Source organism: Ailuropoda melanoleuca, chromosome 12, assembly GCF_002007445.2.
Source record: "Ailuropoda melanoleuca isolate Jingjing chromosome 12, ASM200744v2, whole genome shotgun sequence".
Classification (NCBI taxonomy): Eukaryota; Metazoa; Chordata; class Mammalia; order Carnivora; family Ursidae; genus Ailuropoda; species Ailuropoda melanoleuca.
Genome location: NC_048229.1, coordinates 9963291 through 9988149, shown reverse-complemented (window position 1 = coordinate 9988149; position 24859 = coordinate 9963291). Strand labels below are relative to the sequence as shown.

General features: G+C 56.7%; 2 protein-coding genes across 3 annotated transcripts; one reads left to right on the top strand and one right to left on the bottom strand.

Annotated features, from left to right (window-relative positions):
• Positions 1 to 1137: 1137 nt before the first annotated feature.
• Positions 1138 to 5954, bottom strand: RITA1 (RBPJ interacting and tubulin associated 1). Of its 2 annotated transcripts, none has more exons than XM_002925286.4 (4): positions 5763 to 5954; positions 5448 to 5590; positions 4715 to 5080; positions 1138 to 2191 (listed from the first exon to the last, which is right to left on the bottom strand). In XM_002925286.4, exons 3-4 carry the CDS (start codon positions 5023 to 5025, stop codon positions 1684 to 1686), a joined length of 819 nt encoding a protein of 272 aa, XP_002925332.2. In that variant the 5' UTR covers positions 5026 to 5080; positions 5448 to 5590; positions 5763 to 5954; the 3' UTR covers positions 1138 to 1683. The 2 variants fall into 2 exon arrangements, with proteins under 2 accessions (XP_002925332.2, XP_011230726.1); XM_011232424.3 differs by having other exon boundaries at positions 5448 to 5526.
• A 283-nt stretch (positions 5955 to 6237) lies between these two features.
• DDX54 (DEAD-box helicase 54) lies at positions 6238 to 24853 on the top strand. Its single transcript, XM_011232429.3, has 20 exons — positions 6238 to 6454; positions 8800 to 8929; positions 10285 to 10355; positions 10895 to 11083; positions 11176 to 11225; positions 12267 to 12308; positions 12433 to 12528; positions 13205 to 13326; positions 13434 to 13495; positions 13572 to 13703; positions 15100 to 15310; positions 17770 to 17904; positions 19312 to 19542; positions 19635 to 19708; positions 20397 to 20603; positions 20883 to 21025; positions 21115 to 21228; positions 21893 to 21997; positions 22246 to 22358; positions 24308 to 24853. The coding sequence occupies exons 1-20, from the start codon at positions 6281 to 6283 to the stop codon at positions 24538 to 24540; spliced, it is 2634 nt and encodes an 877-aa protein (XP_011230731.2). The 5' UTR covers positions 6238 to 6280; the 3' UTR covers positions 24541 to 24853.
• Positions 24854 to 24859: the final 6 nt, after the last annotated feature.

The following is a 24859-nucleotide window of genomic DNA, read 5'->3' as shown; positions in this document are numbered from 1 at the left end:
CCTTGCCACGACTGCAGTGGACATACCAGCCACCAGGGCGGTGGGCTGTGGTCACAGCTGCCTGCAGGAGGTTGGGGGGTGTGGTGAGGGCAGGCAGAGAACTCCAGGATCAGGTTTTCAGGTCAGGAACTGTCCCAGAGAAATCCAGCTTTCTGCTTTTCCTGGAAACATCTCATCCAGATACCCCGGGGTCCGCCTGTCTTCTAGAACCGAGCAGCAGCCCCTTTAAGATGGCAGACATTGCAGGTTGCCCCAGTCCTCACCACCCCCAGCTGCCTTCCACACACACAGCCTGTGCCGGTTGCGCCAGTATCACCACACTCGGACTGTCACCCTCTTTTATTCAGGAGGAGAGGCATTTCTGGTTTGTCTAACACAGGGAGAGGAGATAAAGGCAGAGAGCTAGATGTCTCAGGTGAAACCAAGGAGGAAACTAATTCTTTGTGAAAATTCTAGGAGTTTAAACATCCTACATGTTTGCAAAGTGTTTGTGCCAAGAGTGCGGCGGGGTTGCTTTGCTCACGGCCCACCTGACCCCTGTAGGCATGTGCATGGGTGTCCCTGGTCCTGGCCACCGTTGGTCCCTCCCAGACTGCTCCCCCACGTGTCTGCTCTTCCCCTCCTGGAGGGGGAAGTACAGAACCAAGGATGTGGCTTCTAACTGGGCTCTCTAGAACCCCAGCGCTTCCTGGAGGTGCACTGGAGGGAAATGGGGACACAAAGAGGCCAAAGCCTAGCCCCCACACAAATCCAGCAGGATCCTGAGATTCTGGGTGCAACTCCATCCGAGCAGGGTAAGTGACCTGACCCAGGGTGGTGCAGATGACAGGCACCTGAGCCAGAGAGTGGGTCGCTCCCGGAGTGCTTACCCCGCTATCTGTCCCAAGTGCTCTTGGATGCCATGTGTAACCTTCTGGCCTTCTTGGACTTCTCCACTTGGCAGAGTCCTCGTCATTCTGTTTTTTTGGAAAACGTGGGAAATGTATGAGGCCCATGTTCCCAAACATTAGTTGTCAACTGGCCACAGTTATGATTTCTGCCACTTCTTTATTATATTTTTAAACTTTGTTATTTAATTCCACTCAGGCCTCTATTGGCCCTTACCCTAAGGAAAATAAAATTAGTCAAAGTCATGGCTTTGATGAGGTACTGATATATTTTTAATATGTGAAAATAAATACATGATTGTTAAAATAAAAACATGTCCACCTACGCATCACCCAGATCCTGTTCCCCATGGTCCATTCACTGTGCCTGGGAAAACTCCAGACTCAGCTGGAAACTCATCCTGAGCAGGAAGCTTGGCTTGAAGGAATAAGGGACCCTTCAGGTTGGCGATCGTGCCATTTATTCACACTTGGCAGCAAGACGATGTGGAAGTGATGGGGGAGTGGTGGGCCCCTCCCAGGGGCACCCCTGGGTTGGCACTTCTACGGCCTATGGCTCTAGCAAGACTGGAACAGGCATCTCAGGGGGCAGCCGTCAAAACCCCATGATGGGGTAAAAGGAAGAAACTGGCAGTTGTCAGCATAAAGAGAGGCACTGCCCACTCTCGCTATGTCTGCCCCCATGAGTGCTTCTCCAATGCCTCATGGTCACCTAGGAGACTCCCGTCTGCCCTCCTTCGAAACTGGGCCCCTTGCCGTGACCGCATGGGAAAGCCTGATGGGACGGCCAAGAAACTCATTTCCAAGGGGGCTTTGGTTTCTGGGTGGCCCCACCTCGCTGGGGGGTGGCTGGCACTGAAATACGAACCGAGCGAGCCCTGGGTGTCACTAGGGGACTCTGGAGGGTCACCCCCGATGGGGAAGGCCTGGGATCCCGAGGCCCGTTGGTGTGGGGGCCACTAGTGGGTGGGCGACCAGTTCTGGGGACATTCAGGTGTGTGAGGGAATGGGAACGTTCCCGCCTCAGAGGGTGTGGAGAGTCTAACCCATCCGTGGACAACTTCTGGGAGTCTGCTGCCACCTTGGGCTCTGTCTTCGAGGGACCAGCTGGGTGAATGGCTCGCAGCGGGGTTTCCCTGGGGCGGGGTGAGTGGCTGCCCCTAGGGGTGGCTGGGGGTGTCCAGAAGAGGGAATGGAGTTTGGCAGCATCCCCCTTTGCCATCCATGGTCCTTCCCAGTTGGTGCCCTCAGGTCGGGAGCCAAAGAGCGACTCATCACAGTATGAAGGAGTGTGGCTGATCAGTCTGATAAAGGGAAGAGAAATGCAGTCAGCTGAGGGAATGAACAAACCCTAAAAACCTTAAGCCCCCACCCCTGCCAGGCACCTGCAGTAGCAGAGAGGGTTGCCTGTCGATCCCAAAGTCCCTGTCTCCTAGCCTGGCAGCCACAGCGAGGCCACAGCCCTCTGGTGTCCCACCATCCCCATCTCTGTTGTTTTTCCCCAGCCAAGCAGCCAGCCCCCTGCATCCCGACCTCCCCCTTTACCTCCCCTACATGCCCCAGGCCTGGCCAATTTGCATATCGCACCTTCCTGGCCATATTGATTGGCTTGGGAAAGGCCATATGACCCATCCTGCCCAATGAGCGCCTGCCTTAGGACCCTTGTTGAAACCACTAGGAAAGATATTTGTCTGCCAACTGGCCTTGATAAGCCGGCAGGATGTAAGGGTGGCTGGCTTGGCTGGAATGTGGCGGGGCAAGCTGGGCTAAGAGGGAGACAGGATCCAACAACAGTTTGGGCCCCTGATAAGCAAGCCCTACATGTCCTTTTTCTGCTGAAGCCAGTTTGGTTAAGTTTTCTGTCACTTGCATCTCAGAGTCCCAGTTAATATAACGTTAATCTTTACAGTCTTTACTTTTTTACCCCCAATTCTCCTTCTCCCTAGTGGCCTTGTCAGCCGAATCCTCTGCAGTCCTGTGGCCCGTCCACAGTATTTGAAATGACACAGCAAGGTGCCTGGCATTGAGAGGGCGCTCAGTTTGAACTTTTGTTATAAAGCTGACCTGGCCTCCTCACCAAAGCAGCTTTTAAAATTTTTGCATATTTACTTAGGGCTCTTCCGGCCTGTCATGTGCCTCATCTCATTATCTCTCAGGGAACCTCCACAGGAGGGAGATAGAATAATCCCGTTTTACAAACAAGTAAAGGAGGCATAGGGAGGGGAAGGCCCTGCAGCAAGGAGGGTAGAGACAAGATTCAAATCCAGCCTGGCTCAAGGGCCCAAGCTCTGGGATCAGCATATCAGACACAAGTGATTTCTAGGCTTCTCACCTTTAATTAGATTCACTCAGCAATTATTTTTTTTCTGTTCATCTCCCAAATGTTCATGGCACACCTACAAGGTGTCAGCTTGATGGCTTTTGGCCAGGACTGAGAGTGCTTCTGTGTTGAACCTGCAAGTCTTTGAAACGTCAACTTTTTGCCGCTTGATTTAATTTCTCAAACCACACCTGCTTGTTGCCTGTCTGTCCAGAGCCAAAGGTTTTACTCAATAGCCTCTCTTTTATGTACCTTCTCTCCTGACACCCTCTACTTGTGAGCATCCTGCACAACATTCTGACCTCCAGGACAGCGTTGAGTTGACCTCCCTCATCATGGACACCATACCCCTGTTAATGCAGCCCACACTACAACAACGTTTTCAGCTACGTTGTAGGTGTCAGTGCTGCTAATGACGACCTGACCCTACCTTATGGCCCCTACGTCAGATGCATGATGCTCAAGCTGGCATAATAATAACGGAGCCTTACTTTTCTCTCATTGAATTTTATGTCCTTAAATAGGCACCATTCCCATTTTCACTCCTTTCCACCAATCTATGCCCCTCCTGGCTCAGAATGGACCCCAAATACGATTGGCTAGTTGTTACGGATTGAACTATGCCCTCCCAAAATTCACACTGAATTTTAAAGAGATAATTAGGTTTGACCAAGGTCATAAAGGTGGGCTCTAAAGCAACAGGATTGGTGTCCTTGTGAGAAAGGGGGGAGACACCACGAGTGTACATGCTCACAGAGAAAAGGCCATGAGAGAACAGGTGAGGAGAGGCTTCAGTCTGCTAGTACCTTGAACTTGGACGTTTAGCCTCCAGAAATGCGAGAAAACTAATTTCCATTGTTTAAGCTCCCCAGTCTAGGTATTTTATTATGGCAGCGGTAAATGACGAATATTCCAGTCTTCTGTGTTTTTGTCCAAACCACCGATGACAATAAACAAGATAGAGCCCTGTGGCTCACCACTAGACACCTTCCTCCAGGCGGATATCAACCTGAAATAATCCAAATAATCTAACTTATTAATTTACAATAATAACTATTAGCATCAACTCCTGTTTTTCTAGGTTGTTCGTGAAAAGGCAGCAAAAACCATTTCCAAAATGACTCGCTGAAATTGGGACCCACTACATCTTATGTCATTTCGTGGATCAAACACATTAATATTCTTATGCAAACTGCTCTGTGATCTTAGGCAAATCACCTGACCCCCCTGGGCCTCACTTGCTTGGTCTGTGGCATTTGGAAATGGGTGTTCAACCATCATCATTATCACTTTGAGAGCTTCCTGACAGGATGTTGTGCCAAGCCCTGTACACACCTCACTTCATTTACTCTCCAAAGTCCCACTAGGTCCCATTTTCCACATAAGGAAACTGCAGCTCAGTGAGGTCAAGGTGCTTGCCCAAAGTCACACAGCATGTCAACAGCAAGCTCTAATAGGAACCCAGGTGGCTTCACAAGTACAGGAGTGCATCTCCCCATCCCGTTACCTGTATTTGTTCTTCTTCCTTGGTGTAAGGGTTGGGGTGCTGCCGCTGGAGGAGGTGGTCTCACAGCTCCCGTTGGCCCCTGACGCCCGTGATGTCCCTGTGCCCACTCCACTGGTTCTGTTGGCCTTCTCCACCCAGGGTGGGTCAAAGTCTGGTGGTGTGGGCCGGGTACCCGCAGGGCTGCCAAACAAAGACTCATCCACGTATGACGCCCTGGCCTTGACCCGGTGGCTGCCCCGGCAACGGTGCTGAAGGGGGAGGGTCTGTATCCCACTGACCGCCAGCTCCACGGGGGTCTTCATGCTGCCCATAGTTCTGCGTGATCCCAGGCATGCTTTGCCTGCCAGGTCCCGCCTCCAGGGCTCCCTGTGAAACACCCCTGTCGTTGTCAGCCAGCAGAGGAAGATGGGCTGTCGCTTAAGTTCCCAACCCAAGGGCAAAAGGGGAGCCGCCAACCCCAGGCGACACTTCAGAAATCTGTTCGTCTGTCTTTTGGCTGTCACAACAATAGGGAGAGGGGTGTTACTGGTAAATATTTAATGAATAAATGTGCATTCGTGGCATACAGTGCTCAGTGTTGAACACTACGCGGATGAAGAAGAGATGGGGCCTGTGCCTATTTTGGCACCAACAAGAAAACTTAGCATGGTGGGATGGGGGAGACAAGGCAGGTCCTTAAATCCTGTATGTGTTTATGCGGTGAATATAATACCCAGTATTATCTCATGCCTACCTTGTGCAAAAAGCTTTACAAGCATTGCTTCATTTAATCGTCTTAACAGTCCTTCGAAGTAGCTTTGGTTCTGTCCATTCTACAGATGACAAAACTGAGGCTTTAGAAGCCGAAGTCACACCTGTAAGTCGCACCTAATAAAGCTAAAACAGTGGAAGAGAAATCTGAACCTGACAGAGTGCAGAGCTTACGTACTTAACCATTCTACTACTGGCAGATCACGCCCATCCCTCCAATTGCCCCGTATTCCCCGCTCCCCAAGTCAACGCCCCGGCTGATGTCCGAGGTCCCTGCGTTCTTGAGTTATTTTCCTACCTGAACATCTCGGCTCCAGGATGTCGGCTGCAAACTCAGTGGCCCCTCCTCACCAGGTCTGAACTCCTCCGTGGATGCCTCCGAGATCCCAGTTTATCTGCAGCCCGGAGTCCCAGAGCCCAGGAGGCTCCGGCCGCCCCCAGCTCCCACCCCCACCCCCAGCCCCAGCCCCGGGAACCGCGCGGACGGACTCGCGCGACAGCCAGGCCCTAGAGACGTGTGTCCGGCGCGCGCAGCCCACGGCAACCAGCGAGGGGCGGGGCGGCGCGGCCGGAACCACTAGCACCGGGGGGGGGCACCCCGTTTCGACGCACCCGGAGTTTCCCCGAAGCCACGGAGAGGGCCCTTGCACGCCAGTCAGGTGTGTGTTCGCGCGTACGCGCCAATCCTCCTAGGGCTACAGAAGGAGAGGCAGCGCAGGCGGACAGCATAGACGCGATGCCCCCCCCGCCCGGCTGCGCCGTTGGTACGTCCCTGCAGGCCCCGCCCCCTCCCCGGTTCCCTGCACCGGGGCCCGCATGGCTGCCGGCACGCGCGCGGCGGCCGGACCTCGGTCCCGCGCTGCCATGGCGCAGTGGAGGAAAAAGAAGGGGCTGCGGAAGCGCCGAGGCGCGGCCTCCCAGGCCCGCAGCAGCGACTCGGAGGACGGCGAGTTTGAGATACAGGCGGAAGATGACACCCGGGCCCAGAAGGTAGGAGAGCGGCGCCGGGGCACACTTTGGAGCCCGGGCCCCGGCTCTGCGCATTGCCCCGCGGCCTCGGTTTCCTCAGCTGGGGAGTGGGCACGGCTGAGGGTGGGGAGAGGTCGGCTGGCTGGGGGTCGGGGACAGGACCGCCAGTCTGAGCACGTGTCTCCACACCCGTCACGCCCCGGCCCCCGACGCTAGAGCCTATGCGTTCCAGGGGCCCGGGCGTTCGGGCCTTCCTGGCCGGCTTTCGGTCGCGGCCTCTCATTGGCTACCTCCTGCCCAGGGGGCGGGTCCTCGCGCCCTTTGGTCCAATGAAAAGTGCGGGTGCCGAAGCGCTGACTTCCAAGAGTTTGGGGGATTCTTGCCAGGTTGAATTAAGCGGAGGCCGGGCCTCGTGGCTTGAGGCAGTGACGCCCCCAAGCCCCTGGGTAACAAATAATAAATTAAACTCGCGTTTGCTGACCGATTAGTGTGTGCCAGACTCCATGCTAAGAACTTTACAAGCCTTATCATTTAACCCTCATACCAGCTCCGTAAGCTAAGTGCTGCCATCCCCATTTTCCAGAGGAGAACCCTGAGGCCTAGAGGGGTTTAGGAATTTGACCAAGATCTTCACAGCTTGTGAGTGGAAGAGCCAGGATTCAAACCTCTGGTTCTAGGGCCCATGCTGTTTCCACTACTGAGTGCCAACTGTATGCAAAAGGTGGAGGGTCGGATGTGATCACCAGGGGGGCAGAAGAGCTAAAAGCCCATTATTTCCCACAGCCTTGTGCCCAGCCGGTGCCTGGCACAGAGTGGGGTTTGGGTGAGTAGATGAAAGAGTGGGTGTTTAGATAAGAGAGGAATCTGTGTTCCAGGGACCAGACTGGATCTTATTATGTTTTCGCACCCCATTGGAGCCAGTGTTTGGCACACAGTAGGTGCTCTATAAACGTGGAGAAATTGGTAAAGCACACAAGAGGGCAAGGTAGTAGGTGCCAAAGATGAGCCCACGGATACAGTTCAGACAAAAAGCTTTGCCCTGGTGCGGTTCTGTGTTCAAATGTGGCCCAACCGTGTACTGGCTGTGGGACTTTGGAGAAGTTGCTTAATCTCTCTGTGCCGCATCTGTAGAAGGCAGAAGTTTCCACATGTGTACAAGACAGAGGATTACAAGACTCATGAAAGGATTAAATTACAGTGTTCACGCATTCTGCTCATTCAGCAGAGGTTGGCAAACTTTACGTGTTAAGGACCAGGTGGTAAATATTTTAGGCTTTGTGGGGCCATATAAGGTCATTCTCTTCTTTGTTTGATATTTTTACAAACTTTTGAATGTATAAAATCATTCTTAGCTCACAGACCACACTGGACCCGCTGCAGCTCTGACCCAGACGGTCGTAGGGGGCCACAGAGGGTCACAGAGGAAAGAACCTAGACTCTGAAGCCAGGGTTCAAATCCCTGCCGGCTGTGTGAGCGTGGGCAGGTCACTTCATCGCTCTGTGTCTCATTTTCCTTCTCTGTAAAATGGACAGACTAATAGCTACTTCATAGAGTTGCCGTGAGGATTCAAAGTGGGCTAATTTATACGAATGCGCAGAACAGCACCTGGCTTCGAGTGAGTGCCGCAGAAGTTTTAACCATTATTATGAATTAGTGCTCCAGAAATGTTATTTCTGAGAGGAAGGGGGACAGCTCTGTGGTCTGAGAAGGCTCCCCAGAGGAGGTGTCTGGGTTGGATATATCTGTTCTAGGACAAGTGGGTTCTGGCTAGGCAGGAAGGAGGCCAGCATGAGAGAGCGCAGAGCTGGGAAGGGTGATGGATCAGAAGGGGGCTCAGGAGAGGGGGACAGGGCAGCTTGGAGAAGTCTAGAACCACACACACAGTATGTGCTTTGATTGGCCCCCTAGGGTTTTTAATTTTGAGGGCTTTGGATGACAGACCAGGATACCGATGATGATAATAGCACCATTTATGTGCTGGGTGCTGCTCTGGGCTTTACACTTACCCATTTAGTCTTCACACGCCCTGTGAGACATGTGCTCTTGTATGTCATCCCCGTTTCCCCGACGTGGAAACAGACTCGGGGAGATTAAGTGTCTCGCCTGAGGTATCGCAACAGGTAAGTGACAAAGTGACAGAGTTGGGATTGAAACCTAGGCAGTCAATCTGCACGGCCCACACACTGGCCCTCTGCCCTGCCCTGGCCCAGTCATAGGGGAGCCCTTTAGTAGAGAAGTCACGTGATCTGGCGGGGGCGTCATGGGCTTGAATGGAGGGGTGCCCACAACAAGGTAGTCCCTCTCCCTGTCCCCAGTGGTCTGATTGTGCCTGGGGTGACGCTGCCTCTCTGTTCCTCCCTCCCAGCTGGGACCTGGCAGACCCCTGCCCACCTTCCCCACCTCGGAATGCACCTCAGACGTGGAGCCGGACACGCGGGAGATGGTACGCGCCCAGAACAAGAAGAAGAAGAAGTCCGGAGGCTTCCAGTCCATGGGTGGGTGAGCCAGGCATCCAGGGACTTTGGGGGAGGCGCAGCAGGGGTTCCTCATGCCCTCTGTGCTCAGGGCCCAGCTCTGTGGTAGGTGTTGGGTAGACTGAGGACTGGCGCGGTGAGAGAGCAGATAAAGCAGACTCAAGGCAGCGCTGGCCACAGAATAGGCGAGGATGTTTGGGGATTTACTGCAGGACAGAATGCATTTCAGAGGAGAGGGCAGAAAGGTGTAGTGGGTGGTATGGGGACACCTGGCTAGCGGGAAATAACGCCGAGCTCTCCTTCTTGCTCTTTACCAATCAGTAGCATCTGGCGCAAAGATTTAAATATCAAGGTGAATATTTTTATAGTTTTAAAAAGAAGAAGCCCTAGGTATGATCTGAACCTTGTCTAATTTGACTTTTTTTCGTTTAGATGTATGTTCGCCAAAAAACCCTGTAAACTAAGTCAAAGTAAATGCTGTATCAGGGACGTACTTGCCACCTTGGGGGCAGATCCAGGATTAACATCGCTAACATACAAAGAGCTTTTACAAATCAGTAAGAAAAAGATACCCTGATAGAACATTGGGTGAAGAAAATGAATAGTCGACTCACAAAAGGAATTTGGACGGTGAATTAATATGTTAAAACTACTAAACTTTTATCAGTGATTAGAGAAAAAGCAAATAAAAATATCTACATGTGGTTACTTTTTGCCTTTCTGGATCAGAAAGATGAAGGGTTGACGAAAAAGCAGCTACAGCCACGGTGCTTCCTGTCCCCAGGCCTCCCATTGTCCTCTCGTTGCCACAAGGCCGAGTCATGTTCAGTCTCCAAAGCCACCTCCTCCCTCATGCGGGGCCACGTGCCTCATTGGTCAGCACCCACACCTGCGCCCTTCGCAGCCCCTGACCACTTCCCACCCATTTTTTTAGCTATAAAAAATTTCAAACATATAAAAAAATAGAAAACAGTGAGTCTCCCCGTACCCATCGCCAGTGTCGACCATCCTGTTGCTCCAAACCACCCCCTTGCTTGTCCTCCGCATCCTGGAGCATTCTGATGCGAGTTGCAGACATCCCCTCTCGGTAGCCCTAAATACTTGCCACGTGACCTTTCCCTTGCCTGCAATGGGCACAGGTCCTCAGCAGGGCTTAGATCCCGCCACCTTGAGACCCCAGGTTGGCTCACGGCACTAAGCGTGTATCTGCGTGAGGTGAATCCCACCCGGGGCTCGGTTTGTCTCCTAAGTTTTGTTCCGTCGCCTTTCGTTTTTTTCTTGCTGTTGATGTTGATGATACGGTCATCTGGCCTGGTCGGCTTTCTGTGTTGTGTCACGGGGCTGCCCTCGCCCGACCACCCCTGTCTCTCTCCCAGGCTTGAGCTACCCAGTGTTCAAGGGCATCATGAAGAAGGGCTACAAGGTGCCAACACCCATCCAGAGGAAGGTACGAGACGGGGAAGGTTAATGGGGCTTGGGGGGAGGGATTTGACCCTCCTGTCCAGCCTCGAGACCCCTGCCCCCTGTCTGAGCTGTCACATCTGGTCTGTTTCCCAGGTGGAGAAAGTTGTCCTCTTTGCCATTTGAGCCTCCTCAGGGCTGCCCACTGCTAAGCCCCTGTCCAGGCAACTCGCAGGTGCCCCATTATCACCTCTGGGTCATGAGCATTGTTCTCAGACATTTAGCCAAGAGGTGGACAATGATTCTCTGGGGTTCTGAGGACGAGGATAAGACTGGGAGGTAGAGTCTGGTTTTACCTAAGAAGGGTGTGTTCCAGCAGTGGAAAGAGTTGGGAGTAGTGAGCTGCTCATCCCTGGAAGTGTACAAAATAAGCCTTGGCAGGAATGGGCTCAGGACCGGGCAACAGACCCCTTCCCACTTGGCGAGACCCCGAGTTCGCCCTCTCCCTGGGGGCTCAGTGCTCTGGAGCGTGTGGTACAGGGGGCAGGACCTGACCCTGCCCCTCTCCCACCCGCTTCCCTGCAGACCATCCCGGTGATCCTGGATGGCAAGGACGTGGTGGCCATGGCCCGGACCGGCAGCGGCAAGACGGCCTGCTTCCTTATCCCCATGTTCGAGCGGCTCAAGACCCGCAGCGCCCAGACCGGGGCCCGCGCCCTCGTCCTCTCGCCCACCCGCGAGCTGGCCTTGCAGACCATGAAGTTCACCAAGGAGGTTTGTTGGGGCCGCTGGGCTGGGCTGAGCCGGGCCGGTCAGGGAGGCCTGCACGGGCTGAGTCATCTCTCTCCCTCTCTCTCTCTTCACAGCTCGGCAAGTTCACAGGCCTCAGGACCGCCCTGATCCTGGGCGGGGACAAGTAAGAACCCCCTCGCCCCCTGCCATGGGCCCCACCCTGCAAGCACCAGCCGAGTCTCCTGGGTGCCGGGTCAACAGAGCCCGGGAGGCTTAGAAACAGTGGCAGCGTCTCTGCGCACCCCAAAGAGAAGGGGGAACAGGCAGTGAAATACCATAGGAGTTTCCCACGCAGCTCCTAAAGGGGTTTGGGTGCTCCTAGGGGAGCTGGCGGTGCACAGGGTCGACTCTCAGGCTGCTCGGTTGTACCTACTTTAATACGCACACCTAATAGTGAGCTGTTGCCCAGAAATCAAGGAGCGTTGGTAATAGCTCAGGTTTCCCGATGCAGTGGTCTCATCTTTTGGGGTGGCAGTCACCATATCTGTTCTCCAGATGAGCAGACCGAGGATGTGACGGGCCCAGAGCCGCGTGGCGATTTGGTGGTCGAGCTAAGATTGGACCCCAGTCTCCTGCCCCGTCCCACAGCTTCTCCTTCACAGGGCAGCCCCTTCCTTATTCTTCTCTCGGAATGTCACTGTGACCGGTCGCTTTGAATTCTGAGAAGAATGTTTGGCTTTTAAGTGTTCTTTTGCCCGCGTTGTAATTTGTTATCTCTGGAGCTCCTGCTTGTCCGAAATGCCTCCCTGGGCTAGGCCAGACTCAAAATTCTGGCTCCTATAGGTGTTCCGAGGGTGTTTCAGAGGAGGACCAGCGTTAGGGCTGTGTGCCCCGGGGGTTTAAGAACAAGGACAGAGACCCAGCAGCCTGACATCTTGGGGAGCTGGCAGTTCCGGGGTTAGCTGGTAGGTGACAGTCCAGAGAGGGAATGAGGGGAGCTCCGGGGCTGAGCCCATCTCTTGGGGAACTCTGCAGTATCAGTCCGTCTGTATGTTTGAACTCATGTCTTGTCAGGGCAGCGCCTTTGCCCAGTAGCTCAGCCATAGCCTTTCCCGACTTCGGAGCCTGGGGGCGGGTGTGGGCCTCACCTGGCCACCTGGTTCTGGAGACAGAGAGGGACTAAAGCGGCCTGTGTGTCAAGCTGACACCTCCTCTTCCCCCGCAGGATGGAAGACCAGTTTGCCGCCCTGCATGAAAATCCCGACATGTGAGTTTGGGTTGAAGACGGCAGTCTGGGGTCTCTTCCCCGACGGCCAGCTGCTGGGGAGGGCGAGGAGGGCTCTGCCGGCGGCCCCGGCCCCGGGTGACCTGGCCTGCACGCCCCCTTCCAGAATCATTGCTACCCCTGGGCGCTTGGTGCACGTGGCTGTGGAGATGAACTTGAGGCTGCAGAGTGTGGAGTACGTGGTGTTCGACGAGGCCGACAGGTGAGGCCGCGCGCTGCCTGCGCACCTGCGCCAAGGTTGGCCCCGAGGCCCGGAGGCAGCACTTCACCGGGAGAGGCCTGTGTGGCCGTGCTCAAGGCAGCGTTTCCCCCAACGTGGGCCACAGACCCGGGGCAGCACCGACAGTTTTTATTTTGTGTTTGTATACTGTATTTCTTTTTAGGGATATGGAAGGAAACAGTACAACAGCAAACACATGATTTCAAAGAAATACAAAGTAGCACAGCGTGGGGAGCGCCGACTGGAGCCAGACGGGGTGGGATCATAACCCAGCTCTGTGAACTTGGGCAAATCTGAGGGTCCGTGGCCCTTGGTGGGCTCATCCATGGACAGGGGATCCACTAGCCCACACTGGCAGGTGCTGGGAGAGTCAGTGCTTGGAAAGCACTCAAACCGTGCCTGGCGCCGAGGGAGGGCCGCTAGCTTTGGCTTCAGCATGACACTGAGCCGTGTAACTGAGATCAGACTCAAGGATTTTAGGTCATCACTGTGGGGATGAGGTGGTCACGCAGAGAAAAGGTGAACTAAAAAGTGACGTGAAGAATCACATGGGGCACACACAGTGCAAGTGGCAGAGAGTGCGCCGGGGGCAAGGGCGGCGGGTTTGGAGCTCGCTGGGGTGGAAGCCCCTCTCCCGACCCCCGCCCTCTGTCCTCAGGCTCTTTGAGATGGGGTTTGCTGAGCAGCTGCAGGAAATCATCAGCCGCCTCCCCGGGGGCCACCAGACCGTCCTGTTTTCTGCCACGCTGCCCAAACTGCTGGTGGAGTTCGCGCGGGCGGGTGAGTGAGCCGGGGCGCGGCTAGGGGCCGCCGCCGGTTTGGGGCCTTGCGGGGCTCGTCCTTCCGTGACTACCCACCCCCCAACACCCGCCCTGTGCCAACCGCAGGCCTCACGGAGCCCGTGCTCATCCGGCTCGATGTGGATGCCAAACTCAACGAGCAGCTCAAGGTGAGGCTCCGCCCGTGCCCCTGCCCCGGCCTGCTGCCAAGGCCCTGTGCGCCCACCGCGGCCCCTCTCCCCACAGACCTCCTTCTTCCTGGTGCGCGAGGACACCAAGGCTGCCGTGCTGCTCCACCTGCTGCGCACCGTGGTGCGGCCCCAGGACCAGACGGTGGTGTTTGTGGCCACGAAGCACCACGCCGAGTACCTCAGCGAGGTGAGGGGGCCCTGAGGGGGTCGGTTGGGGAAGCCACCACTGGGCCATCCTCCTGGGGACACCACCTCCTCTGTGGCAAGGTCGGAGCTGCAGTTCCGTGTGCGGCCACCAGAGGGCAGCACCAGAGCTGGGCACAGGCCTGGCCAGGGCTGGTCCTCTTTTATTCTTTAACTTTTGGTCATAAAGAATTGCTGGGGCGCCTGGGTGGCTCCGTCAGTTAAGCATCTGCCTTGGGCACAGGTCCTGATTCCAGGGTCCTGGGATCGAGCCCTGCAGCCGACTCCCTGCTCAGCAGAGATCCTGCTTCTCCCTCTTCCTCTGCTGCTACCCACCCCCCACCCCCACCCCGGCTCTTTCTCGAATGAGCACGCTCTCTCTCTCTCTTTCTCTCTCTCTCAAATAAATAATAAAATCTTTAAAAAAACAAAAAAGAATTCCAAGCACATACTAACGTCAGCGAATAGCATCACGAACTCCCAAGTACTCAGTTATCAACTCAGGCCCAGTCTTGATTCCTCTGATAGTTCCCTACATCCAGGTTGTTTTGATGTGTACCTCCCCAGCCCCCAATCCTCCCATTTTCTGTAGATTTTCAGCGTTCCGTGTATCTCACATTTTAAAATGGAGGTGTGCCCTGCAAGCTGGAAGCTGGGTAAAGTGTCCTGAGCTTCCAGGAGTAGCATGGTGTAGTTTTTCTATATGTATATACCCGGGACCCTTGGCCTGGGGCAGTCCAGCTGCCCCAGAGGCTGCCGGTGCCCCTTCCCAGTCGTTACCACCTACCCCGGTGGCCGCACCTGGGGTCTGTTATCTGAGGACGCAGTTCACTGGGTTTCACGTGCGTTTAACGGTGCTTCCTTTGTGCAGCTGCTGGGATCACTGATGAATAAAACCAAAATAGTAATTTTTAAAGAGCGGTTAACACTGTCACAGTACTTCTTATGTCCCTGGCCCTGGGCTCAGCCCTGTATGTATAGTAACTCATTTAGTCCTTGTCACAAAGCCACAAAGAAGGAACTATTAGTCTCCCCCATTCTACAGATAAGGAAAGCAAAGGCACAGAGAGGTTAGGTAATTTGCTCAAGGTCACACAGCATGTTAGTGGCAGAGGCGGGATGAGGTTGGTGTTCTGGGCTGGCACTTTTACAGGAGACCTCTGCACATGTCATCTCCTTTGATACCCCTCTGGCCCTGCAGAGAGATAGGAGGTGATAGAGGCCCCGTTTGTACTGATGACACTACCCCTCAGAGTTAGGATTCAGACCAGAGGTGTCCCCCTCCAGAGCCGTCGGTCTTCCCAGCACAGCGTGGCACCCCCGCCGTGGCCTGGTTTCCTCTCCTGTCTCCTGGAAGCCCTCTTACCCCTTTCCCTCCCTCTTGTCTTCACTCTGCACAGCTGCTGACGACGCAGGGGGTGAGCTGCACCCACATCTACAGTGCCCTGGACCAGACGGCCCGCAAGATCAACCTCGCCAAGTTCACCCACGGCAAGTGTTCCACCCTCATCGTGACGGACCTAGCAGCCCGCGGCCTGGACATCCCGCTACTGGACAACGTCATCAACTACAGCTTTCCTGCCAAGGGCAAGCTCTTCTTGCACCGCGTGGGTGAGGAGCCCATGGCTGGACCTGGCCCAGGGTGGGAGCTGATGGTGCAGGGCTCAGTGCTCTAGGCAGAGAAATCGAGGCCTGGCCAGAGGCCCCGTGAGTTCGCATCTCTGGGGATGTGGCCCAGGCCTGGTTCCCACAGCTCTGAGCAGCTGCGATCCTCCCGCTGTCTGGATGCCCCGTTCTGGGCTCTCTCTCCCTTTCCTGTCCTGGGGCCTGGTGGCATGTCCCCTGACTCCCTCCTCCTCACGGTCCTCTCCCTGAAACTCTGTCTTTTTAGTTCCTCTCCTTCAAACCTTGCAAGATCGAAATAACACACGGACCCCTCTGCCTCCTGTCATCCAGGGCAGACGGGAAGGGGCTCCTGACTTTGTCGAGTTAGCACGTGGGACCCACCTTCATCTCTGCCCTCCCAGGCCAAGTACTCTGTAATTTTTCAGGGATAAAAGTAAGGCTCCCAGGGGCGCCTGGGTGGCACAGCGGTTAAGCGTCTGCCTTCGGCTCAGGGCGTGATCCCGGCGTTATGGGATCGAGCCCCCATATCAGGCTCCTCTGCTATGAGCCTGCTTCTTCCTCTCCCACTCCCCCTGCTTGTGGTCCCTCTCTCGCTGGCTGTCTCTATCTCTGTCAAATAAATAAATAAAATCTTTAAAAAAAAAAAAAAAGAAAGGTTCCCACATAGTAGGAAAACTGGAAAATGAAGCAAAGCACACAGAAGGCAGTAAGCCATGTGCCTGTCATTGGGGATACGACAGCAGCTGGTGCCCACCCCCCCCCAGCGCTCCTTTCGGGCCTGGGTGCTAGCATTTTACTGACTCTTTCCGTCTGCATAACCATCCTATGTAGTGGGTGCCAGCAGCATCAGCCCCATCTTATAGAAGAAGAAACTGAGGCCAGGGAGGTTCATAACTGGCCAGGGGTCATACAGGTAGCAAAGTGGGACCGCTGGGTTTGGAACCTCCTCTTCACCACTGTCCCTGCTTGCCTCCCTGGTGACATGGCTGTCATTTTAGTATGTCTCTTGCCACTGCTGCCTCTTTAAAAATCGTGGTAAAGTATACACCATGCATGATTGCAATTTTAATCGTTTTTAGGTATAAGTTCAGAGGCGTTAAGTACGTTCGTGTGGTTGTGCAATCGTTACCACCGTCCACCTCCAGAGCCTTCTCGTCTTTCCAAACTGAAACTCTGTTCTCATTAACACTAACTCCCTGCCCTCCCTCCCCCAGCCCCAGGCAACCACCATTCTATTCTCTTTGCCTCCTTTTAACTTGTAACTGTGCCTTCGTTTTTAAGTACAAATAAGTTAAATGCGTGAGAGGAGAATCTGGTGGGCAGGTTCCATGCCATTGAACTTCGTTGAATAAGTAAATTCTGGCTGCCCATGCTGGGCCCCGGGAGAATTGCTGCCACCTTCAGTCGGGGCGTGTGGGAGGCCTCCATCCAGGTCCCCAGCCGCAGGTCTGGGGGCCTGGGCTCCTTGTTGTTTGCTGCTTGCTGTGCCCTGGTATCTATGGCTCTGGGAAGAGCTGGCTTCAGCTTCCTTGAGGGGTCTGCAGAACACCCCCCCCCCCGCAAAGGGAGTTTCTCATGTGCCGTGTGACCCACGGTGAGAGTCAGACCACCCAGAACGAATCTTGCAAATGTGGTGACTCTTGTTTTTGCAAGATGCAGAAACAAGCCAGAGGTAACTTTACACTTGGATTCACTCAACACAGAATTAGAATCACACTGGACATTCTTTCCTGTCACCTTTGTCTTGCGCGCGTGTTTTCCATTCACCATTAAACATCACGCTGTGACGGGGTTGGCAAATCTGAGTTTGTAAAGGGCCAAATAGTAAATGCTTTAGGCTCTGAGGGCATGTAATCTCCCTGATCTCTGCCATTGTAGCTCGAAAGCAGCCTGAGAAAATATGTAAATGAAGGAGCATGGCTGTGTGCCTATAAAACTTTATTGACACAAACAGGGAGGGGGCCAGGTTTGGTCACTGGCCACAGTGTGCCGGCCCCTTTCCTCACCTGTGTTTTTGTCCCATCATGTGGTCATCAGCTAAGTCGTTTAGCCAGGCCTCTGTCAAGTCTTGAAGTGGTTTCCCACTTGGGCTTGTTCCAGGCAGAGCTGCTGTAGACACCGTTGAATGTGCATCTTTGGGTCCTTGGTTATTTCCTTGGGGAAAGTCTCCCGAAGTGGGGGTGCTGAAGACTTTTGATGCTGATAACGAACACAGGGCCTTACCTTTATTTCTGCTTGTTTCCCAGAGCACTGTGTGGGCTCACACGCTTGTGCAGGGAACCCTGGTGACTGTTGGGGCCCCTTCTCTTTTTGTAGTCGAGGACAGCAGCTCAGGGAGGTGTGGCCTTGGCCTGGCCTGCACCCCTTAGAGTCGGGCCAGCGGGACTCATGCTGGGCTATAGGGCCCTTTGTCTTTGCTTCAGCTTGACCTTTTTTCACCACAGGCCGCGTGGCCCGGGCCGGCCGAAGCGGCACAGCCTACTCCTTGGTGGCCCCAGACGAGGTCCCCTATCTGCTGGACCTGCACCTGTTCCTCGGCCGCGCCCTCACCCCTGCCCCCCCCCATGAGGGGTCCTCAGGTGAGTGGAGGCTGGGACACTGAGGCAGGAGGTCCCTGTGGGTCACCTGCGGAGCTCACGGTGCAGGCTCTGGGAGGAGGCTGGGCTGGATTTGACCCTAGGGCGCGATCCCTGTATTTTAAACTCAGAATTTCACATAAAAATCCAGATTCCTGATGTCTGTTGGAAAACGGCTGGGTCTAACTGCTCAGTCTACCTTATCCTGAGGTTGCTACGCAGTTGGTCTGGGCCACGTGCCCCGGATAGATGGGCCCCCAGGTTCACTGTAGTCCCTGCCTCCCCTGCTCCTCTTGTCTGGCCCCTGCGGGTATCTGTTTGAGACCCTGCCCTTGACTAAGTTTCCGGGGCAGGCAGAGGGAGACTGAGGTTCATTCAGGCTGAGCTCACAGAACTTTCCCTTATTCTCTGTGGGGCGGGATTGCATGGGGCGGGCAACAGCGATCACGGGAGCCTCCTCCTGTGGTCCTACTGTGTGTCAAACTGTTAGTGTACATTGTCTCCTGTGTCCATCTGGGAACATCGGGAGGGTCGCTTTACAGGTGAGGCCCAGCCACGCATCCCACGTTGCTTGGTTACTCGGCAGGGAGGTGGGAGCCTGGATTCAAGAAGCCAGGTGTAATGGAGCCCGTGCTGGGGGCAGCCCCACACGTGTTCACTGAGCACCTACTGTGTGCTGCATCCGAGGGTCAGAGCATCAGGAGTGTCTGCCGCCGAGCCGCTGGGCCCGTTGTCCAAATGTAGATTCTGGAGCCCTTGGCAGACCCCCTGGGTTGAGACCCAGCAGTGGGGGTGGGAGGGGCAGGGAGAGGGAAGGAGCCCCCACGGCGTCCTAGCAGAAGCCAGCTGTGGAGTAGTTCGCTGTTGGGGGGTTTGCCCCGAAGCTCAGCAGGGTGGGCAGCATGGCCCGGGACCGACATAGTCCGGAGGAGGTGGGCGGCCAGGCTCTTGACCCGATGCAGGAGCTGAATCCTGACACCACCCTGCAGCATGCTGCTGGGCAAGCCTAAACCTCTGCTGAGCCTCAGTTTCCTCTTCTGTAACGTGGGATTGTTGGGGGATCCCATGGTCTCATGGGAGAGTCAACAGAAAGAGCGAGCGAGGGAATGGCTTAGGCTCCGCAGGTCCGATGACCCGCGGCAGCTCCTCAGTCCCGCCCTTCTGGTGACAAGTTAGCCAAGGACAATAAGAACCTTCATGGGGGGGCTGAGTTCCAAGAAAACGATCTTGGGGAGAACAGGTAGCGGCCCTCGGGCTGTAATTGCGGGTCGAGCTCGGTTGAGTGGCCGGTCGGAGCAGCCGCTCTGTAGCTGGGGATTATTTCGCGCTTCCGGGCCGGGGAGGGGAGGGACAGGTGCAGGCAGGATGCCGGGCTAGCAGGCCTCTGATGGGCTGCGTGTGTGCCGGCAGGTGCGGGCGGCGCGGACGGCGTGCTGGGCCGGGTGCCGCAGAGCGTGGTGGACGACGAGGAGGGCGGCCTGCGGAGCACCCTGGCAGCGGTGCTGGAGCTGCGGGGCCTGGGCCGGGTGGCCGACAACGCCCAGCAGCAGTACGTGCGCTCCCGGCCCGCGCCCTCGCCTGAGTCCATCAAGCGGGCCAAGGAGCTGGACCTCGCGGGACTGGGTCTGCACCCCCTCTTCAGTGAGTCCCTGCAGGGGGCTTGGGGCGGTGGGCAGCGGGTGGCCCCGTGGAGCCTCCCCGGCCTCACGCCTCCTCCTCCCCATGCCCACTAGGCTCGCGCTTCGAGGAGAAGGAGCTGCAGCGGCTGAAGCTGGTGGACAGCATCAAGAGCTACCGCTCGCGGGCGGTGAGTCAGAGTGGGAGAGCCCACGGGGCCGGGGGTCACGGTGGCTGCCGTGGAGCCAGGACTCTGGCTGAGCTCCTGACCCCCAGCAGGACCCCAGCGGGGCTTTTCTTCTGAGCTTGAGGCACTGCCTCTTCAGCATCCCTAGAGATGCCTCTTATTCTAGAACCATCTCTGCTGGTCTGCAGCAGATTCCACGTGTGGTAGCCACTTCCTGCCCCTTCCAGAGGGGTAGACTGAGGCTCACAGAGGGGAGTGATGTTGCCAGGCCTGTCTGTGATTTCAGGCACCTGTCATCCCCTCTTGGCTCCCACTGGGCACCCCATCTGGGGCCTATGCCAAGCATGCACAGAAGCTCGGAAGGACCTACTTAGGAGTGGGCAAGACTGGCAGGCAGCCAGTATCAGGGAAAAGGAGCTGGAGAGGGTCCTAGTTAAGAGTACTGGTTTCAGAACCAAGTAAATCAGGATCGAAATGCCACGCTCGCTTGTCTCAGCCTTGTGACCTCGGGTTGGTTACTTGCCCTCTCTGGGCCTCCTTTCTAATGGTGAAATGCAGGGAACCAGAGTATGCACCTCATAGAGTTGAAAGGACTCGGGGAGGAATGCCATAGGGAGCCCACCAGGCTGGTGAGGGCAGGGCTGGGGAGAAGCAGGCCGGTGGGTGAAGGACTCATGTGTTCCCTCCACAGACCATCTTTGAGATCAACGCCTCCAGCCGGGACCTGAGCAGCCAGGTGATGCGCGCCAAGCGGCAAAAGGACCGCAAGGCCATCGCCAGCTTCCAGCAGGGACGGCAGGGGCGGCAGGAGGACACAGCTGGCCCCGCCCCCGGCTGCCCGGCACCCCTGGAACAGAAGCCCCAGGAGGAGGAGGAGGCAGCGGGAGAGAGTATGGAGGTATGGCCCCCACCGTGGCGACCCTAGAGTCTGGGCCTGGGGCTGGAAAGTGGGTCTTACCCCGGTTGGCCCACAGCCCCCTCCTCCTGCCCCTGGCCTGCTCTGCTGGCGCTGAGGTCGTCCCGCAGTGCGGACGAGGAAACAGAGGGTGCAGATGGCAGTTCCAAACTTTTAAAGTCCCAGAAGCTGCTGGCCCTTAACTCTAGCTGGACTGGCGGGTGGAGAGGCCGGCGGCTTCCCCCGGGGCTGCGGGTGTGACGCCCGGCCTCGGTCTGCCAGGATGTCTTCACGGAAGTCATGGGCCGGAAACGGCAGCAGCTGGGACCCAACCAGGGAGCCAAGAGGCGGAGGGAGGAAGCCCGGCGTCGGGACCAGGAGTTCTACATCCCCTACCGGCCCAAGGACTTTGACAGTGAGCGCGGGTGAGTGGCCGGCTGGTCTGGGGTGGGGCAGGTGGGGCCTGATGGACCCCCCACTGACCCTGTGGCATGTCCCCGCCCTTCCTCTGCAGCCTGAGCATCGGTGGGGATGGGGGGGCATTCGAGCAACAGGTGGCTGGCGCTGTCCTGGACCTGATGGGGGACGAGGCCCAGAACCTGACCAGGGGCCGGCAGCAGCTCAAGTGGTGAGTGAGCGAGCGAGCGAGTGAGCATGCACCCCCGTGCCCCCCTGTCTGCCCTGCGGTCCCACACAGTGGGCAGGTGGCCCCTATCTGTCCTGACTCCCGTTTGTTCCCCTAGAGCAGGAAGTATCACACCCCCCACTTGATTTTGTGCAGCATGGATTGTGAGCCCTTCTGGGTTGTCCCATGTGATGACATACAGCAAGGACAGTGACCCCACCGCCCCCACCCCCACGTCCTGTCCCCTTGATGTGACCGTACACAGCACGGATCTCGATCCATCTCTCCTTGCTGCCAGCTCGTCTTTCTCGACAGAGCTCCTGACGCATTTCTCCCATTTGGACTGTGGTTCCAGAGAAATGCTGTGACTTAACCCAGGGTCACAGAGCCAGGAGGTGGTGGGGTAGGATTGGGAACCTCCGTTGAGCCCCTACCCCTGATACAAGCCCCCCAATTCCCAGTGACCCCCACACCACCTTTTGAGACGTAGGCTGCCACGAAGAGGTGAAAAGGGGCAGGGAATGGGCCTTTATTGAGCACTTGCTGTATGCTGGACATCGGCTGGCTGCTTCCCTTGAGGGGGTGGGGAAGAAACAGGCGCCGAGGGGAAGCGTGAGCCCCAGGCCACCTCCTTCCACATTAGCTCTCCCAACTCTGTCTCCCGCAGGGACCGGAAGAAGAAACGGTTTGTGGGACAGTCAGGACAGGAAGACAAGAAAAAGATAAAGACCGAGAGTGGCCGCTACATCAGCAGCTCCTACAAACGGGACCTGTATCCAGAGGGGCGGGGCGGGGGGGCGGGGCCGAGCAGCCCCCGGAGGTGGGAGTGGGTCAGGGGAGGGGCCGAGCAGCCTCTATCAGTGCGTACTCTGGATGTGGGGGCGGGGTGAACAGCTTCTGTTGCCCCACCCGGAGAGGTGGTACCTATATCCGCTGGAGGGGGTTCAGGACCTGCTCCCCGCCCACTGGTGTCTAGGGCATCATGGTCCGGCACGCAGCCTCCTTAACGCGGCTTCCCAGCTACCAGAAGTGGAAACAGAAACAGAAAATCGATGATCGTGACTCAGAAGACGAAGGACCATCCCACCAGCGAGGCCCAGAGCGAAGAGGCGGGAAGTGGGGCAGAGGCCAAGGTAGGATGGTCCTCAAAACAGGTTGCCAAGTGGTCCATTTGATCAGCATCACTTGGTTGTCTTTGGCCGGGCTGAGCCCTTGCGCCTGTGCCAGGCTGCAGTGGGATTTGAGCGGGCTCTGTCCGCCAGAGTCTGTCCTTTACAGCCACCAAGCGGCTCAGCCGCCCTGTATGCCAGGGCCTTGGTCAGCCCCTCAGGGCAGAAGGACCACGGGGTGGCAGGGCTCAGGACGTCCACCGTGCCCTGGGGGAGGGATGGCCCCCATCCTGCCCCCACCTCTGTCAGCGGGCTCCCCCTTGCTGTGTGGGGACAGGTTCTGTGCTGGACACTCCCCTCGTGACCTGGCGGCAAGAAGACAGAACGTCTGTCTTACAGGCGCGGGGAGCGAATTAGCTCACGAGAGCGGCAACTGGGCCTAGGTGCTTCCCCTCCCCAGGGCCTTCCTGGGCCAGGGACCTAGCCCTGCTGTCTCCCCGCAACCTCGAAGGGCTGCTCACTTCCTCTTGGGTGTCTCTGGGTCTGGGACCTTCAGTCTGGGCGCTGTTCTCTGTCACAGCCCCTTAGCTCGTCCTCTGCACCTCCCTCCAGGTCCCTTCAGTGCTCCGTGTGGACTCCCCTCTTCCCTCAGCGTCTCTCCTCTCTGGCTAGGTCTCTTCCAGTTTTCCCTTTCTGTCTCTGATTTTCTTGGAAGCTTCCTCTTTGGGTCCCTGTTCCTCTCTGACTCTGCATTCCTGTCCCTCTCCTTTCTCTGCCTTTCTCCTCATTCTGTCTTGGTCTCCTTTCTTCCCATGTCTTGGTCTTTCTGTCTCCTCTCCGTCTCCATCTGTCTCCCTCGTCGTTTCTCTTCCTCTCTACACACGCATCTCTCAGTCTTTGTCTCTCTCCTTCCCTGTCTCTCTGTGTGTCTCTTTTCCCGCTTGGTGCCTCCATCTCCCTCTCTCGGTGCCCCTGTGGACGGGCTCCTGCCTTCCCCGGGCCTCTCACCCCTCATGGCCCAGCTCCTGGTTTTACCCACTGCTCTGGGCCTGCTGGGCCACGGGGTGAGAATGGCCTGTGGGCTTCAGGAAGGAGCAGCTGTTCTCCCTCCGTGCTTTGTCCTCCTTGGAGGTGATGGGTCCCTGTCAGGCACCCTGGCCCCCGTGGAGACATCTGGGGCCGCCTTAATGATCATCTGTGTGGGAGCCCGGAAAAGGTCACTCTTGTGGGAAGGGAGGAGCCAGGCAGGGAGAGGGAACGTGGTAGAGGAAGGGGACCCAGGGCTTAGTGGGGAGCCAGGGAGGCAGAGAATAAGTGCCCTCTCGGAGACCTGGGAGAGCAGGCTGGGGTGGGGCCACTGGCGTCTGCTGGTACCACTTTGCTCTGTGACTGTGGGCACATCCCTTCCCCTCTCTGGCCCTCTCTGACCTCTCTCTTGCCCAAGGAAGTTAAGCTAACAAGCCTAGCGCGTGCAGTCCTTGGAGACAGGGACTGGAGCCTTTCTCAGTCAGTGCTGGGTCCCAGTGCCCGGCATGGAGCACATGCTCAATAATTTCCATCGGACGGTCTACACTCGTGATAGTGCACCTAGGAGGCCTTTACTCTGGGCTGACTCTTGTTCTGAGCACGGTACACGCCTCCTCCTCATCTCCGCATTGGGACCCGTGGGGTAGGTGCTATTCTGTAATTCAGAGTAGGGAACGGAGGCTCAGAGAAGTTAAGTGACTTGCTCAAGGTCCGGGAGGTCCCGGCTGGGATTTGAACCCGGGCAGTGTGGGCTTGAGGGTCCACGCCGTTGACCATGACAGCAGACTCTGGAAGCTTTATTAGCGTCTACCATCAGCCAGACCACTGGGGCCACAGCAGTGAACCCAGAGCGGGAGCGGGGGAGGGGCGTGGTCTGGAGGCATCTGGGAAGAGGAGGCCGTAGGAGTGACTAGAAAGCCAAGCTCTCTGAATTCCTGTCCTGGCAGGTGCGTCCCAGCCCCGCACCCCAGGCGCCCCTGCAGGCCGCGTGCGCTCGGAGCTCAAGACCAAGCAGCAGATTCTGAAGCAGCGGCGCCGGGCGCAGAAGCTTCGCTTCCTACAGCGCGGGGGCCTGAAGCAGCTCTCGGCCCGCAACCGCCGCCGCGCGCAGGAGCTGCAGCGGGCCGCCTTCGGCCGAGGCGCCCCCGCCAAGAAGGGCAAGATGAGGAAGAGGATGTGAGGCAGGTGAGCCAGCCCCGGGCTCCTCCGTCAGCGGATGTCCCCATGTGCCACTGCGTGCCTGGCCCTGTGCCGGCCGTGGAGCCCGCTGCAGAAGAGGGGTGCTGCCTCTGCCCGGGATGGAGCCATTCAAACAGGGTCTTCGGGGGTGCCCGGCGGTTTGCTGGCAGGGTCGGGACACTCAGCTGCTGCTGCTTCCACGTGTTCTAGGTGGTTCCTGAGCTCCAAGGTGGTGGCCACATGGGGCCAAGCCCTGCGTGCCTCAGGCCCAGTGATGTATTTTTAATGTAATAAACCTTTACTAAGCACCTCGAGTGGAC